The sequence below is a fragment of the Arachis hypogaea genome, chromosome 2 (assembly GCF_003086295.3).
Source record: "Arachis hypogaea cultivar Tifrunner chromosome 2, arahy.Tifrunner.gnm2.J5K5, whole genome shotgun sequence".
Taxonomy (NCBI): Eukaryota; Viridiplantae; Streptophyta; class Magnoliopsida; order Fabales; family Fabaceae; genus Arachis; species Arachis hypogaea.
Window position 1 is genome coordinate 2696496 of NC_092037.1, and position 17185 is coordinate 2713680.

A 17185-nucleotide genomic window follows, 5' to 3' on the forward strand; every position below is an offset into this window, starting at 1 on the left:
AAAGAATAGGATTACTTAGTCTTACACTCATGTTTAACTTTTTTATTTTTTAATCACTAAACAAAGTGAGCTCCATTTGGAGCTCTACGGCATTAATTACTGCTGATCAACTATGAAATTCTTTTAATACAATTTATTCATGTAATTTGATCAAGTTGCTCACTAGTCAATAAGGTATTTTTTTTAAGGTGCAAGTGGTTCAGTGCTAAAATCTCATGCATTATTATATCAAATAGTGTAGGCCACTAAAGTCTAGTGCTTTTTCAAGAATGCATTATATAGGAGGGAAAAAAAATAGAAATGTTTAGTTGACTAAATTTCTTTTATATTTATTGTATAATTTGTATTTTATTTAGCCTATTCCATCTAGTAGAATAAAGTTTTGTTGTTGTATTATATTGTTGGTATTTTATTATTATAGAATAAAATATAATTCTCATGTAATTATTGGATTTAGTACACCATGGGTACAAAAATATATGTAATGAGAATATGAGATAATGAAATAATAAACACATAACGAATATAAAATATCAAAAGCAACAAGTAAAAAACGATTAAAATAAAACAACTGAAAATATTTAAGAGTGTGGAACAAAGTGGGGTAGGTCACAAGAAATAACACTAAAAGTAATGGGATGCTACCAATTAAAGGCAGATATAGATAGCATCTAAGTAGGGCAGGTCATAAAAGACATGAAACAGATGTCTGGTGTTTTCTAAAAGCAAATTCCAAAAATTGAAAAGTGAAAAATATATTAAAAAAAAAGAAAAGAAGAAATATGACCCATTTTATGATTCTAGTTATCCCATCCAATCAATTTCTTTAGGATGTTGGAAGCCAATTAAGGACACATAAGGGATCATATAGGTGAAGTTCAAACCATTGCTTTGAATGAGAAAGGAGCATCACTTTATCCCTTGCTTGCCATTGAAATTTCTCTTATGAATTATTTATAACACATTAAGCTTTAGTTTGAGCATTATATGTCAAACATAAAGATTAAAGTAGCTAATAATGCATATTTTTGAAGTTCCTATGTTGTCTAGTGAAGACTTGAGGTTTAAGATAAGGTTTCTTTTTTGTCAATGCTTTACTATCATGCACTTAAAGGAGCTAGAATATTCAATAAATCAATTGAATTCACGACCAAAAAAAAATATCAATTGAGATTTAAAAATGAAATGTAAAGGTAATCTACTTTCATTAAATAATTTCATCAGAAACTCAAAAGTAGAGAATCTTATAGACTACTCAAAATTCAGAACGATGGATATCAAATAATCTTTTTTAGTTATTAAACAAACAAACTTATCTGATTCAACGCCTTGCTACTAAACAAACAAATTGTAGCACTCATTCATAGCAAGTTAGAGTACAATGAAGCTTTGAATCTCTTCACCTATAGTTTGTTTTTCCCTATTTTTCCTTCTTATCTGATTTGTCGATCGCAGCCAACCGTTCAACAAGAGGGGGATGAGAGTAGTGATATGCAGAGTACCATGGATCTGTGTTCATAGCTGATAGATTCTCCTCCTGAAAGTCACAATTAGAAAATCAATCAGATGCAGCAGTAAAGATTCAAGATTACTCCATCTTTTAGTAGGAACAAAACCCATGTACTGATTAATTTTGCATAATTTCAAGCAAAGAATAAAATGTTAGATATATCATGAATCAGATGTATCGCGGAAATTCATAAACATACAATTATATGAAACTAGAACATCAAATATATAGAATTACCTGTAGTTTCACAAGGGCGGCCCGTAGTTCAGCTGCGTATCCAAGCTTCTTGGCAAAAGCATCAGCCTGCATCGGATGATGATACACATAAGTAGAAGAGAGATTTAAACAGGAAAACAGAAAACAAGAACATCACCACTGTAACAAATGGCTGAATGAGGAAAGGGAGTAACCTGGAATTCAAATGATCGGCTCACGAGATTCAGACCAAAGCTCACAAGGTGCTGGATGGGGATTACAGTATACTGCCAATAAAGCCAGGTAAAAAAATGTCAAAGGCGTTCTAAGTAAATTTGAAACATTACAGTAAAGAAATGTCAACAAGGAGGTTCGAGTGAACGAGCTCTTGTAAACTAGCCGGAAAAAATGTACTAATGTGACCATCTTTTATAATGCTTCTTTACAACATGCTTCGTCTTTTCTGCGGCTTTAATGGACAGACAGAAACTAGTTATACTACTTTTCAACTCAACCATGATTTTGAAAAATACCTGAAATATGATTAGTCCAATGAGGACTGGCTGTGTATCAAATCCAAAACTTCGAAACAGGTCGCTTGAGTTCCTCACAAGAGTATATCCGCCAAATTGCAATAGTGTAAGAACCTGTACCAATCAGAAGAGTATATATCAGGCAAAATAGTCACCCAACTCAACGATGAATAGCTCAAAGCAATGAGATGGGAGAAGACTAAAGTATGTTGTATGAGAAAAAGAATGCTACTACACAGACCTGGAATAGAACAAACCCGTACAAAGTGTGGTTAAGCTTCCAATGCCCCAGTTCATGGGCAATAACAGCTACAACTTCATCATCATTTTTGTACTGTAAAACAACATTTGATAATGTGAACATCAACCATGACCAACTACCATACAACTAAGGATATGATATCAATAATATATTCCCCAAATGTTTGCAAACATTTGTTAGTTTATATGGCTTTTGTCACTACGAGTTGGCCTCCACAATTCTTTCACATTTGCCCCCCAAACATGACAAGAAAAGGAAACAGCACATTATTTTTTTAAAATAAGAGTTTCATTAAGATGGATAGAAAGAATTTCTTTTTTGGAGGGGAGGATGAGGGATAAGAGGCCCTCAATATGGTAGCCGAATACAAGGAAAAGAACCGTAATTTCCTACTATATCATATGATAAGTAAATCTGCATTTTGGTCCCCCAATGATAATGTCACATCATATGGTTCTTCAGTTTTTAAATATAGTAGTCCTCAAGCAATAAAAATTAGTGCTATAATCTTCAATATGCAAGCTTAAACTAGACTAACTTTCCCAAACCAAGTCAATAAGTAGAAGACAACCGTATGCATAGAAGGATTCTAGATTTATTAAATAAGTCACTGCTTGAAATAATGCAAGAAGGGTTTTCAAAGAAATAACTATATAAAGCCTCACAGGTACACAGAAGAAACTGTAACAATCACAAACATGAAAATAATTTTTAAAACAGTAATCTCAAACCTGCTGAATCAATGTGTCATATAAGACAATCCGCTTGTTCTTGAAGAATCCATACATATAGGCCTGCAATATTTGTAATCATATATTGAGGAAAATTTAATAATAGAATCCCAACAAAAATGAGAAAAAAAAGAATACACATCCTGTAGCCTATGCCACTACTGAGCTGTGGTGGTTCCATCCTCATGTAAATAAATAAATAAATAAAAAGGAAAAGGAAATGGAAATGGAGTAGTAGATTTCAAGGACTGCAATCCTTACATTGCTGTGGGTTGACCTTGTTGATCCATCAACAACAAACAACTTCTTTAATGGAAACTTGAGGGAGGCAGCAAGTTTCTCAATTTTCTCCCTGAGCGTACCTTCGGGAAGCTGGTCCCCAGCAAAACATGAAGAGGGTGGTGATTAAAAAAAATATTGCACATTAAAAAACTGTTCTCAAAAGATTATTTAATATTTTGAAATACTAACTGGGGTGAATTTGTTGAAAAGTGGAGCTATCAAGACTGGATAAATTGTCATCATCACAAGAGAAAGAACAAGAATGAATCCCCATAGATAGATAGCAAGGTAAGGACTTCCTTTCTGCAAAAATCATAGAAGATAGAATATAAGCACTCTAAAATTACAATAACAGTGATAACATATACAGTGTGACAGTAAATATTGCAACGAAAAGTTTACATGTGATGGTTGTTTCAACAGCGCTCAGGATCTTACCTGCATCATTACAATAACTGCAGCCACAATAGGTGGACCAATTACAATGGCTATCAACATTCCTTTGATCATGTCCCTAAAGAACAACCATATTGTTTGCTGTAATATATGAAAAAGGTAACAACATGAACCATTATGAAGATGAAATGTATAGAAGCTAGTCAATATTATCATTTAGCAAAATAAGACACTAAACAGAAATAATTTTCAAAAAAAAATAAAGAATACAAGAGGATCATTTAGTCAGTTCGGTTGATTTTTAGAACCATTTAACAAAAGACCGATTTAAAAATCGACTGAGTCAGTGGTTAACCGACAAATTGAACGAACCGGCCGGGTTTTTTCAAGTCTTGGTTCGCTGATCCAACAATCAAAACAGTGCCGTTTTGATTCCAGAGAAACACAAGTCCAGTGCTGAATTACACCCCCTCCCCTTTCTCTCTCACAAACACAGCCTCACCAACCCTAGATTCTCCTAAACCCTATCAGAGCCACCGTCACCATCTCCCCATTCTTTCATTCTGCTCTTCTCCTCGCGTCGCCAGAAGCTAAGGTCGGTTCGGGGCTGTTGTTGGCGTCGCCGTTTCCCTGTTCGAGCTCTCTCTGTCACGGCTTTTCTGCTCCTTCACCGTTGGTCGTCACCGCTTCTCCGCTCCTCGCCGTGAGTCGTCGCTGCTTCTCCCCTCCTTGTCGTGCGTCGTTTCTGCTTCTCCCATCCTCGCCGTTTTTGGCTGTGGCCCCTTCTCTGCTCCCCGCCAATCTTGTCGTCGCTGCTTCTCTTCTCCGCACCGTGTCTCACCGTCGTTGCTTCTCTGTTTCACGTTACTGAAGTTCCCTATTTGAATTTCTCTGTCTCTCTGCTCTCTGGCTTTATGCTATCATTTCCTCCCCTTTGCTGCCAATCCAGATAACGTAAAAACCTCCCCTTTATCCTCTTCAATAATGTTCAATTTGTTGTAATTGTATTATATTGTTTTCTTCTTCGTTTTGTTCTGAATATACATATGATGTATTATTGATGATTGAGAGATTAATTTTTTAAAATTTTATTTGAATTCAGTCAGTTGATGTTGAATTAATTCTGCTGAGATGGAGTTATAAATTATTTTTTTTTAAGTTTAATTTATTAATTATGCTGAGAATGATTTTAGCTGAGATTGATATGAATTAATTCTGCTGAGATTGAGTTATAAATCCAATCTGTTTTACTTGTTATTTTACTGTCATTGATTCAAAAGAGAAACATGGCTACAATTCTGCATTGGATTTACTATATGGCTTCAAAATAAGGGTTGGGTGAAGTTCAGACAAGGAGATGGTTTACTCATAGGAAAAGAGAATGAAATTAAGAAGCAAAAAACAAAAAGATTACCTAATTTATGAAAATGGAAAACTCAGGAATGGAAACCTAATTTATAAAGGATATTTATGCTTCTTTATTGTGTTTTTGTTTTGTTTAGTTAATTTAATTGTTCAGTTTTTTTATGTTTTGGGATTCTTACTGTGCTGTGGAATTGCTTCTTCCAGCTCAAATTGTAGATTATACTGATTTCTTTTCCACCTTGCAGCATACTAAAATTTGTGGCCTCAAATTTTGGTTGCCTATCTTCTGTTGTTATATCTGGAAATGATATTGTTTGACCAGGCTTAGAAGTCCTATTGGTAATGTGTTATATATACATGAAGATTGAGAAACTGATATTGTTTAATTCATAAAATGCTTTAATTGTTCTGCACCCTATCTCACAATATATGTCACTTTGAATTTTTAATAATTTTATGTTATATTTAATTAAACCGGTTTAACCACAGTTCGACCTCAGTGGAACCATTGAACCATTGAACTAGTTATTTGACCGGTCCGGTTTTTGCAACCTTGATATATTGATCTGTTTTGATGCTAGTGTTGTGAGTTGTGACTAAGGTTATGTGATTGTGCTTTATTATATATTAATCTGTAATTGGCAGTAGTTGCTGTCAATTGGATTTTTTTTAGTTATTGTATATTGATCTGTTTTGACTTTTGATGCTGGCGTTGTGAGTTGCGACTAAAGATATGTGATTGATGCTTTATTGGATATTGATCTACTTGATCTGTTTTGATGCTTTATTGATGCTTGGTTATGTTTATTTGGTGAATTTGATACTGAATTTGCTGAATTAGTTGCATGACTTATGAGTAGAAAATTGTTTAAATTGATTAGATTTTATAATTTATTACATATGCAATCCGCAATCAAAAACTATGTTTTTGATCAAATTGTGTATTGTGTGGTTACTTAGATTGTTGGTGAAACCTGCCTGTAAAATTAAGATAGGAAATGATTAAATATTTAACCATTATCACAACTTTCTAAAGTTTGTATGACAGTATAAATCATTCCGCTGTTGCAGGGATAGGAGCCTTGATGTTATCACACTTCCCATGCTTCTGTTTCACTGAAGGTGGAGAAAATATAAGATCATTATTCGGTGATGATGTTTTAGCTTCTTCCATGTACACAAACCCATCACAATGATCAGGGCAATAACATGTTCACATTCTCTTATTACACCCCTCCGCCGTAGCGCTCCCCAAACCTGTCAAACTCAATTCCGAAGCCTCACATTGGAGACCAAAGATGGGGATCATGCTGGCAACATCAACTCAAATGCCAAAGATCGTAACTTTGTTGATTTCGTCATCGAAATTTGCAGAGTCACGCGGACAACACCGCGTTGGGAGACTACCCTTCTTTCCCAATACCCATCTTTCAATTTCAAAGACCCTTCTTTCTTCCTACATTACCTGACCCACCAGCACAATGCGTTCCTCTCCCTTCGATTCTTTTACTGGCTTTGCTCTAGTTGTGGCTTTTCACCGGACCAATCTTCATGCAGCGCCCTCTTTGATGAACTTGTGAATGCTGGAGCATCTAAAGCTGCAAAGGCGTTGCTTGATTGGCCCGATTTTAACCCTGGGCCTCATTCATTGGAGGGTTACATAAGGAGCCTTAGCAGTGGTGGAATGGTTGAAGATGCACTCCATGTGTTTGATGAATTGCAGAAGGTTGGATTTTGTCCGTCAGCGGAAACTTGGAAGAAATCTCTATTGGGTTGTTTGAAGGTTGGGAGGACCGATCTGGTTTGGACATTGTATGGGCGTATGTTGGAATCTGGTGTTGCAGCTAACATTGATGTTGAGACTGTTGGATATCTGGTAAAGGCGCTATGTGTTGAAGGCAAGGTTTCGAAGGGATATGAACTTCTTAGGCAGGTTCTAGGGAATGGCTTGAGTCCTGACAATACTGTTTTTAACACACTTATTAGAGGGTTCTGTAAGAATGGAGAGTATGATAGGGTATCTGAGATCCTTCATATCATGATTGCCAAGAAGGGTAATCCAGATATCTTTACTTACCAAGAAGTCATCAATGGACTCTTGAAAGAGAACAATTCTGAGGGATTGCGGGTTTTCAATGATATCAAGGATAGAGCGTATTTCCCTGATAGAGTCATGTACACAACAGTGATCGAAGGCCTCTGCAAGAAGGGACAGCTTGGTGTCGCAAGGAAGTTGTGGTTTGAGATGATTCAAAAAGGGTTACTTCCTAATGAGTATACCTATAATGTAATGTTACATGGGTATTGTAAGGCTGGTGAACTTGTTGAGGCAAAGAAGCTCTTTAATGATATGCGTTCTAGAGGTTATGTAGGAAACACATTCAACTACACCACAATGATTTCGGGTTTGTGTTCACATGGTGAGGCACATAAAGCATGGGTCTTGTTTCAAAAAATGCCTCAAAGGGGTGTGGTTCGTGATTTGATCACTTACAATTCTTTGATTAATGGACTTTGCAATGAGGGGGATCTTGTTAAGGCAACAAAACTTTTTAATGAACTTCAGACACAGGGTTTACAGCCATCGGCTTTCACTTTTACTCCTCTTATAAAAGGACTTTGTAGATTTGGAGAAACGCAGGAGGCAATCAGGTTATGGAATGATATGCGCGATCGGCATTTAATACCACCCTCTATTACACACGACCATATTATTAAGGGGTTATGTAAAGAAGGCAATTCTGCAGAGGGAATGAAATGGCTGCGAAGAATGGTGAGATGGGAGCTAAAACCAGTGCGGAAGACTTTGGAGATCCTGATTTGCACTCTATCACAAGAGAAAAGGTTAGATGATGTTTTGATTGTCTTAGATTCAATGTTTAGATTGGGATATACACTTGAACATAGCACAATTCATTTTTTAGTGACGATATTTAACTGGAAAAATGATTGCTTTACTAGTTTATGTTTGGAGAAGATATTAGGAAATAAAAGATAAGTTGATGTTGTGTATATCTGACTTTGTAACATCTTTTTCCAATAGAATGAAGAAATTGAGTATCTCTTGTAAGCTTTTGAGACTATAATCCTGTTGACGCTTTCCATTGTTTCAATGTGTTCTTCTTGTCCAGTGAAATAAATACCTCTAAATGAAGCAAACGAAAATTATTACTATCGATTTGAGTTGAGTTAGCTTACATGTTATTATCATTAAACGAAATCGTATATTGCACAATTAGGATTGTGAATCACTTCATAAATGGTCGTGAGACTTCTAACTTCTAAGCTTCCTGTGAACATTCAATGGTAAAATGCTAGTGATTATAGCAAGCATACATCATATTTATTCTAGGAAAAAAATTGCATGATGTCCGAAATGGATAATGTTACGTGGGACCTAAGCATTTTTTTTTTCTGAAAATTTATTTTTTGTTTAAATACGTGAGACAAACTATGATTTTGGTAGTAACACTTCGATTAAATTTTTTTTTTTTCTGGTTAGGCTCAGGATATGCAATAAGTTTCAGAATTAGTACAAAGAAGGTTAAGATTGATTACGTAGTTGTAATTTAGAAACAAGGTTCAATTTATGAATGAATAATTAATTCAATTATTTCTTTTTTTTTATTGTTCTACTTATACTACTAAGTTTCCATGAAGGTATACATTTAAGAAAATAAAAATGAGATTTAACTCTAATAAACTAGTGAATATAGTATTCTAGTGATTCATGACAAATTTACAAAATGTAATTAAAAATAGTCGCCATTAATGGGTTGCCCCCATGGATTTAGACAGCATAATGCACCATGGAAGTTCGAAAAGGCATTTCTTACACAAAATTATTATTTGTCTTGTGTTGGTTGTTTTTTATTTCTTAAATAATAAGATTACTTAGTTTTACACACTCTTGTCTAACTTTTTTTATTTTTTAATCACTATCAGTTTATCTTATCTTTAAATCACTAGACAAAGTGAGCTCCATTTGGAGCTCGTTGCCACTAATTTTACTGCTGATCAACTATGAAATTTTTTTAATATAATTTATTCATGTAATTTGATTAAGTTGCTCACCAGTCATTAAGGTATTTTTGAGGTGCAAGTGGTTCAGTGTTAAAATCTCATGCATTATATCATATAATGTAGGCCACTAAAGTCTAGTGCTTTTTTAAGAATGCATTATATAGGAGGGGAAACAATAGAAATGTTTCGGTGACTAAATTTCTTTTATATTTATTGTATAATTGGTATTTTATTTAGCTGATTTCACTTAGTGGGATAAAATTTAGTGGGATAAAATTTTGTTGTTGGATTGTATTATTGGTATTTTATTATTATAGAATAAATATAATTCTCATTGAATTATTGGATTTAGTATACCATGGGTACAAAAATATATGTAATGAGAATATGAGATAGTGAAATAATAAACACACAACGAATATAAAATATCAAAAACACAAGTAAAAAACAATTAAAATAAAATAACTGAATATATTGAAGAGTGTGGAACAAAGTGGGGTAGGTCACAAGAAATAACACCAAAAGTAATGGAGTTAATACTCAAAATGGCCCCTAAAATTTGACTTCCGACTTAATTTAACCCTCAAATTTTCAATTGATCTAAATTGTACTCTGAAATTTTAACGCGTGCCTCAAGTTGGTTCTTCCATCCATTTTCGTTGCTGGAAAAATGATGTGGCAAATTTAGTTTCAAAAGCCCAATTCCCTGTTCCTTCATTATCTCAAATTTCCATGGCGCCAACAAGAAGCTCCTGCAACATCCTTCCACCATTGCGTATTCATAATTGTTGCCACCTCTTCCTGGGTCGTGCAACCTTAACCACTGCACTGACGTGCACCATTCGTCGCCCCTTCCTTCTCCTCCTCCTCCTTATACTGTATCTTCTTGTTCTTTCTCTTACCCATTGTCTTGGCCGGAATAATCAGCCTCTGAATCAGCCACTTCAATCAAATGAAAATAGAGCAGCATTCACGACGGTAGCGGCAAAATCGTATGTACCGAGGTCCGAGATGGGGTCGGCGATGTGGTCAATGGGGGAGGGGACAGTAGTTCTGGCATCGACGGCTTTGAGAATGTGGAGGGGAATCTCGATGAAGAAAGAGGGTGAGTTGAGGTTGTAGTGTTGCACCAGAACCCTATCCCCCATTCTGTATTTTCTTTTTCAATAATAATAATGATGATAATTAAGAATCAGTTTTAAGTGAAATGAAGTAGAAGTTGTGGTTGTTGTTGTGAATGAAGAAGTTGCTCATGCGTATGTAGATGAAGGTAGATGAAGGTGATGGTGATTACTTGATCACTGAAAATGGATTGAAGAGAAGCCATGAAAAAAAGGAGAATACGAGTGATGGATTTAACGACTATATGAAGAGAGAATGAAAACAGAAGAAGAGATGAGTCTAAAACTGAGAATGAGACCATAATTGAGGTTTCTGAAGCTCGAAGCAATACCCCAAGCCATGGCTGCTTGAGGAGGAGGAAGAAGAGGAAGAGTAAAACGACGTCGTTTTAGAACAAACAGCAAAACAACAGAAGGGCCAACTTGAAACATGCATTAAAATTTTAGGGTACAATTTAAGTCGATTGAATATTCAAGTGTTAAATTAAATCGGGAGTAAAATTTTAAGGGTCATTTTGAATATTAACTCAAAAGTAATGAGATGCTACCAATTAAAGGAAGACATAGATAGCATCTAAGTAGGGCAGGTCATAAAAGATATGATGCAAATGTCTGGTGTTTTCTTTGAAAAGTTGGAAGCCAATTAAGGACACATAAGGGATCATATAGGTGAAGTTCAAACCACTGCTTTGAATGAGAAAGGAGCATCACTTTTTGAAGTTCCTATGTTGTCTAGTGAAAGACTTGAGGTTTAAGATAAGGTTTCTTTTTTGTCAATGCTTTACTATCATCCACTTAAAAGAGCAAGAATATTCAATCAATCAATTGAGATTTAAAAATGAAATGTAAATGTAAATGTAAACTACTTTCATTAAATAATTTCATCAGAAACTGAAAAGTAGAGAATCTTATAGACTACTCAAAATTCAGAACTATAGAAATCAAATAATCTTTTTTAAGGCATGGTGTTAGTCATTAAAAAAATAGCATGCTAAGACATCAAAAGGGCCTTCAATTCAGTTTCATTTCACAGCCAAGGCATTTCTATTTTCCTCTCACTCTAATCTGAGCCTTAATCATTTAGATTCAACTTTGAACTCTGCATCAAAGCATTGCTATTGAAACCTATATACTACACAAACAAATTGTAGCACTCATCATTGCAAGTTAGAGTACAATGAAGCTTTGAATCTCTTCACCTATAGTTTGTTTTCCCTATTTTTCCTTCTTATCTGATTCGTCGATCGCAGCCAACCGTTCAACAAGAGGAGGATGAGAGTAGTGATATGCAGAGTACCATGGATCTGTGTTCATAGCTGATAGATTCTCCTCCTGAAAGTCACAATTAGAAAATCAATCAGATGCAGCACTAAAGATTCAAGATTACTCCATCTTTTACCAGGAACAAAACCCATGTACTGATTAATTTTGCATAATTTCAAGCAAAGAATAAAATGTTAAGTATATCATGAATCAGATGTATCGCCGAAATTCATAAACATACATTTATATGAAACTAGAACATCAAATAGATGGAATTACCTGTAGTTTCACAAGGCCGGCCCGTAGTTCAGCTGCGTATCCAAGCTTCTTGGCGAAAGCATCAGCCTGCATTGGATGATGATACACATAAGTACAAGAGAGAGATTTAAACTGGAAAACAGAAAACAAGAACATCACCACTGTAACACATGGCTGAATAAGGAAAGGGAGTAACCTGGAATTCAAATGATCGGCTCACGAGATTCAGACCAAAGCTCACAAGGTGCTGGATGGGGATTACAGTATGCTGCCAATTAAAGCCAGGTAAAAGAAAATGTCAAAGGCGTTCTAAGTAAATTTGGAACACTACAGTAAAGAAATGTCAACAAGGAGGTTCGAGTGACCGAGCTCTTGTAAACTAGCTGAAAAAAATGTATTAATGTGGCCATCTTTTATAGTGCTTCTTTATAACATGCTTCGTCTTTTTTCGGGTTTCAATGGACAGACAGAAAGTAGCTATACTATTCAACTCAACCATGATTTTTGAAAATTACCTGAAATATGATTAGTCCAATGAGGACTGGCTGTGTATCAAATCCAAAACTTCGAAACAGGTCGCTTGAGTTCCTCACAAGAGTATATCCGCCAAATTGCAATAGTGTAAGAACCTGTACCAATCAGAAGAGAATACATCAGGCAAAATAGTCAACTCGACGATGAATAGCTCAAAGCAATGTGATAGGAGAAGACTAAAGTAAATATGTTGCATGAGAAAAAGAATGCTACTACACAGACCTGCACTGCAACAAACGAATACACAGTGTGGTTAAGCTTCCAATGCCCCAGTTCATGGGCAATAACAGCTACAACTTCATCATCATTTTTGCACTGTAAAACAACATTTGATAATGTGAATCAACCATGACCAACTACTTTACAACTAAAGATATGAGATCAATAATATATTCCCGAAATTTTTGCAAACATTTGTTAGAGTTTCATCAAGATGGATAAAAAGAAATTTTTTTGTTGGAGGGGAGGATGAGGAATACGAGGCCCTCCATATGGTAGCCAAATACAAGGAAAAGAACTGTAATTTCCTACCATATCATATGATAAGTAAATCTGCATTTTGGTCCCCCAATGATAATGTCATGTCATATGGTTCTTCAGTTTTTAAATATAGTAGTTCTCAAACAATAAAAATTAGTGCTATAATCTTCAATATGCAAACTTAAACTAGACTAACTTTCCCAAACCAAGTCAATTAGTAGAAGACAACCGTATGCATAGAAGGATTCCAGATTTATTAAATATGTCACTGCTTGAAATAATGCAAGAAGGATTTTCAAAGAAATAACTACATAAAGCCTCACATGTACTCAGAAGAAAGTGTAACAATCACAAACATGAAAATAATTTTTAAAACAGTAATCTCAAACCTGCTGAATCAATGTGTCATATAAGACAATCCGCTTGTTCTTGAAGAATCCATACATATAGGCCTGCAATATATGTAATGATATATTGAGAAAAATTTAATAACAAAAGCCCAACAAAAATGAGGGGGAAAAAAACATCCTGTAGCCTATGCCAGTATTTAGCTGTGGTGGTTCCATCCTCATATAAATAAATAAACAAATAAAAAGGAAAAAGAAAAGGAAATGGAGTAGTAGATCTCAAGGAGTTCAATCATTACATTACTGTGGCTTGACCTAGTTGATCCATCAACAACGAACAACTTCTTTAATGGAAACTTGAGAGAGGCAGCAAGTTTCTCAATTTTCTCCCTGAGTGTACCTTCAGGAAGCTGGTCCCCAGCAAAACATGAAGGGAGTGGTGATCAAAAATCAAATATTGCACATTCCTAAACTGTTCTTAAAATATTTAATATTTTGAAATACTAACTGGGGTGAATTTGTTGAAAAGTGGAGCTATCAGGACTGGATAAATTGTCATCATCACAAGAGAAAGAACAAGCATGAATCCCCATAGATAGATAGCAAGGTAAGGACTTCCTTTCTGCAAATATCATAGAAGATAGAATATAAGCACTCTAAAATTACAATAACAGTAATAACATATACAGTATGACAGTAAATATTGCAACGAAAAGTTTACATGTGATGGTTGTTTCAACAGCGCTCAGGATCTTACCTGCACTATTACAATAATTGCAGCCACAATAGGTGGACCAATTACAATGGCTATCAACATTCCTTTGATCATGTCCCTAAAGAATAACCATATTGGTTGCTGTACAATAGATGAAAAAAGTAACAACATGAACCATTATGAAGATGAAATGTATAGAAGCTAGTCAATATTATCATTTAGAAAAATAAGACATTAAACAGAAATAAAATTTTTAAAAACAAATAAAGAATACAAGAGGATCAAAGGAAGAGCGTGAACCTTGTTAAAACCATGACGGGCCTCAATCACAAAAGTTGAGTACAGAGAGAAAGGCAAATCAGTTATCTGCAAAAACGAGTAGTAAAGCTTAGGTCATGCATTCGCATATAAGATGTGAATTGAACACTACAACAAAAGCGACAAGGCCTTCTCCAACTAAGGGCTGAATACATGGATCGAACAATAATATTGAGTCCTCTTGTGAATCGTGTTTGTAAAGAAGCCATTCAACCTTGGACATTCTTAAATGTCATCAATAATTTTTCCTTGCCTCCCTCTACCTCTAATTATTGAACAGCTTTTCGTTTTGTTGTACACCTTACTAAGGCTTCTACTAGTCTTATTCCTGGTCTTCTCTTGTCATTTGTGACCACCCTAAAAAAATAACTCTCATCTTTGCAACATTGAGGTTTTTCGCTTTTGGGTATGGTTGCCAACCATTCATTTAAATACAACAGTGCAACACAAATAGATTTGCTTTGAATATTGAGTGGCAATTTTCTATTGGAAGTAACACTCAACACACTGCCGTATCTCATTCCAACATCTCTCTTTATTTCCCATAATTTTGCAAGATGGACCAAGAAACTTAAATTGTAATGGAATATAAGACGTAAATATTGATATCAATAAAACTTATTTCTATCAAAGGTCTTGCAGCATTTTGTACATACCTGTGACCAGATCATGACACCAGCTAAAAAACCAAGGGTATGCAATATTTCATTTTCTGCATTCAGACCTACTAATGTCACCAAATGTTCTGATTTCTGCAATCAAGAATAGGATTAATTGGTCAAGACTCATGATATAGTTGCTATGTTGGGTTTCATAAGAATTAAACTTTTACCTTCCAAAACCAGGGCAACACCCGAAAGTACAAGATTGTGGAGTCCATCAGTATTGTTACAAACTCGTGAACAAAATGGAAGTAGCTGAAAAAAGTAAATAAACCTCCATGTATAAGAATGTTAACAAAACACATAAAACTATAGAAGCAAACTTCAGGAAGACCTACGAATATCAGATAAACAAAATGACAAACCTTTTATCAAGACTGTAGGCCCTGGATTTCAAAAATTTATCTTGGCTGATTACGCCTTCTAAAGTCTTTGGAAGAGTAGGAAGTTTGAGTGCCTTATGTTGTCGTATATCGAAGTAAGTTTCAAAGAAGTACATAAAGATCATAAACCCTGAAAATGGATCAGATGAAAAACATATATCAGGTATATCCTATATGTTTCTGACAAGTAATACTACCACAGTCATACACAACATTGGTTGATTTGGGGTAAATCCATACAGAATTAACACTTGATATGACATTGCCAACAAATTTTTCGTTTTCTAATTGATATTTTCCTGATTTATTCGAAGCTGCAGCCAGAAAACGCTGAAGATTGTCACGAGTGTATAATCAACATGTTCTATTTTGGTTTAAGATGCTTAAGGACTTCATCTTACTACCAAAGCCAGCTAATTTATAAGAAACACTCAAATGAGTAGCAATGCAATACAAGACAATGATGTTCGCATCGGAAAAATAATATTAAAAAAAGGCCACAATGTTATCAAACTCTCATTTACCAGTTTAGGTCCATAAATTGAGTCTTACAGTTTTACAAAATGAGCTTTATGATTCATGTTTATGTCAACTTTGAGTTTGATTACTTTGCAAGGAGTGGCTTTTGACCAATTCAGTTCACTCTAGCTAGAAGTTATAACTACTAGTCAACTATGCACTATTTAGCTCCCACAAAGATATGAACATATAGAATTATGAGTATATCGATCACAAGGTTTTGCCTTTTTTTTTTTTTTCATATCAATTATCCATAAAACTCAACACTTCTAACTCAAATGTTCCTAGAAATGCACGTAGCTCCTAGGTCCCATGAAATTGAAGGATTCATAATCCGCATAAGGTTAAAGAAAAAAAAAATAATTTTCACCTTATAGGGAGAAATTAAAAAAAAAAACCCTAAATTTTTATGATAACCCCTGAATTCAGAACAGAGAAAAGTTGAAGAAAAACCTAAGCTTCCCACAAGTCATTCACATGAAAACTCATCACAAATGGAAACTTTCTCATACCATGAAATAAATGAAACAAATTTCTATCAACAAAGCTAACAGCAGCTCATTGAAAACGATTCCTAGCTTGTAAGAAAGGAAATGGAAAATTACGACAGTGCCATTGCAGAGAGAGAAGAAGAAGAGGAAGGAAGAAGAAGAAGAAGGAGCTCACCGACAACAGCTTCCATATAAGGGAACGCCATGGCTGAAGTATCTGAAGAAGAAGAGGAGCAAAGGAAAGGTCTTTTTTCTTTTCAGCTGATACTAGTTTTCCAATCCGCTTATATATAATGGGTTTTGGGTTTAAGGTTTTGAGTTGGGTTGACCCGTTTGTGTTTTGGACTTTTGGGTCAACACACCATTCATCAGTTTTACTTAAGAGTTAAGACACACAACAGTTATACATACATTTATATATATATATATATATATATGGTAATTACATAAATAAATTAAATGGAATCAGATATTATTCATTTATAAAAAATTATATTTCAATCCTGTTTTATTTTTATATAATCCACTGTTGATTTCAGCAAGTTATAAAATAATACATAAATTATAGGATTTAAAAACGGTTTATATGCAAACAGAAAAGAAAATGTAAATTGTAAAATTTCGAAGTGGTTTGCATGAAAAAAAAAATAAACATAAGACATTCCATCGATTTACGAAAATTTATTATCATATAGTCAAAATATAACCTTTCTTCAAAAGTTGTAATTTGTAAATGAGTAATATTTAATTTATTCATGAAATTTGCCACAAGGCATCTTTGTTTGAAAAATCTAATA

General features: G+C 34.6%; 3 protein-coding genes across 4 annotated transcripts; 1 reads left to right on the forward strand and 2 right to left on the reverse strand.

The window, feature by feature from the left end:
- Positions 1-1181: 1181 nt before the first annotated feature.
- LOC140172980 (CAAX prenyl protease 1 homolog) lies at positions 1182-5631 on the reverse strand. 2 transcript variants are annotated; one of them, XM_072213202.1, is made up of 10 exons: positions 5454-5631; positions 3952-4050; positions 3703-3816; positions 3493-3603; positions 3232-3294; positions 2480-2572; positions 2239-2352; positions 1921-1992; positions 1748-1813; positions 1182-1537 (listed from the first exon to the last, which is right to left on the reverse strand). In XM_072213202.1, the coding sequence occupies exons 1-10, from the start codon at positions 5520-5522 to the stop codon at positions 1421-1423; spliced, it is 918 nt and encodes a 305-aa protein (XP_072069303.1). In that variant the 5' UTR covers positions 5523-5631; the 3' UTR covers positions 1182-1420. The 2 variants fall into 2 exon arrangements, with proteins under 2 accessions (XP_072069303.1, XP_072069302.1); XM_072213201.1 differs by lacking the exon at positions 5454-5631 and having other exon boundaries at positions 3952-4351.
- Positions 4398-8344, forward strand: LOC112732791 (uncharacterized). The gene is made up of 2 exons (XM_025781594.3): positions 4398-4863; positions 6346-8344. Exon 2 carries the CDS (start codon positions 6467-6469, stop codon positions 8270-8272), a length of 1806 nt encoding a protein of 601 aa, XP_025637379.1. The 5' UTR covers positions 4398-4863; positions 6346-6466; the 3' UTR covers positions 8273-8344.
- A 3007-nt stretch (positions 8345-11351) lies between these two features.
- Positions 11352-16787, reverse strand: LOC112732810 (CAAX prenyl protease 1 homolog). Its single transcript, XM_025781611.3, has 14 exons — positions 16564-16787; positions 15361-15508; positions 15166-15250; positions 14990-15085; positions 14316-14381; positions 14058-14156; positions 13809-13922; positions 13600-13710; positions 13343-13405; positions 12696-12788; positions 12455-12568; positions 12136-12207; positions 11961-12026; positions 11352-11750 (listed from the first exon to the last, which is right to left on the reverse strand). Exons 1-14 carry the CDS (start codon positions 16592-16594, stop codon positions 11634-11636), a joined length of 1275 nt encoding a protein of 424 aa, XP_025637396.1. The 5' UTR covers positions 16595-16787; the 3' UTR covers positions 11352-11633.
- Between the last annotated feature and the right edge of the window lie 398 nt (positions 16788-17185).

What these genes read in the sequence shown, in the direction of transcription:
- LOC140172980 (XM_072213201.1), bottom strand. Translation starts at nt 4,125, where the DNA reads ATGATAATATTGACTAGCTTCTATACATTTCATCTTCATAATGGTTCA. An exon ending in ACGGGTTTGTTCTATTCCAG is followed by an intron (nt 2,353 to 2,479) that starts GTCTGTGTAGTA and finishes TGATTGGTACAG; the next exon opens with GTTCTTACACTATTGCAATT. An exon ending in CCGCCCTTGTGAAACTACAG is followed by an intron (nt 1,538 to 1,747) that starts GTAATTCTATAT and finishes TGTGACTTTCAG; the next exon opens with GAGGAGAATCTATCAGCTAT.
- LOC112732791 (XM_025781594.3), top strand. Translation starts at nt 6,467, where the DNA reads ATGATCAGGGCAATAACATGTTCACATTCTCTTATTACACCCCTCCGC.
- LOC112732810 (XM_025781611.3), bottom strand. Translation starts at nt 16,594, where the DNA reads ATGGCGTTCCCTTATATGGAAGCTGTTGTCG. An exon ending in GCCTACAGTCTTGATAAAAG is followed by an intron (nt 15,251 to 15,360) that starts GTTTGTCATTTT and finishes TACTTTTTTCAG; the next exon opens with CTACTTCCATTTTGTTCACG. An exon ending in TGTTGCCCTGGTTTTGGAAG is followed by an intron (nt 15,086 to 15,165) that starts GTAAAAGTTTAA and finishes TCTTGATTGCAG; the next exon opens with AAATCAGAACATTTGGTGAC.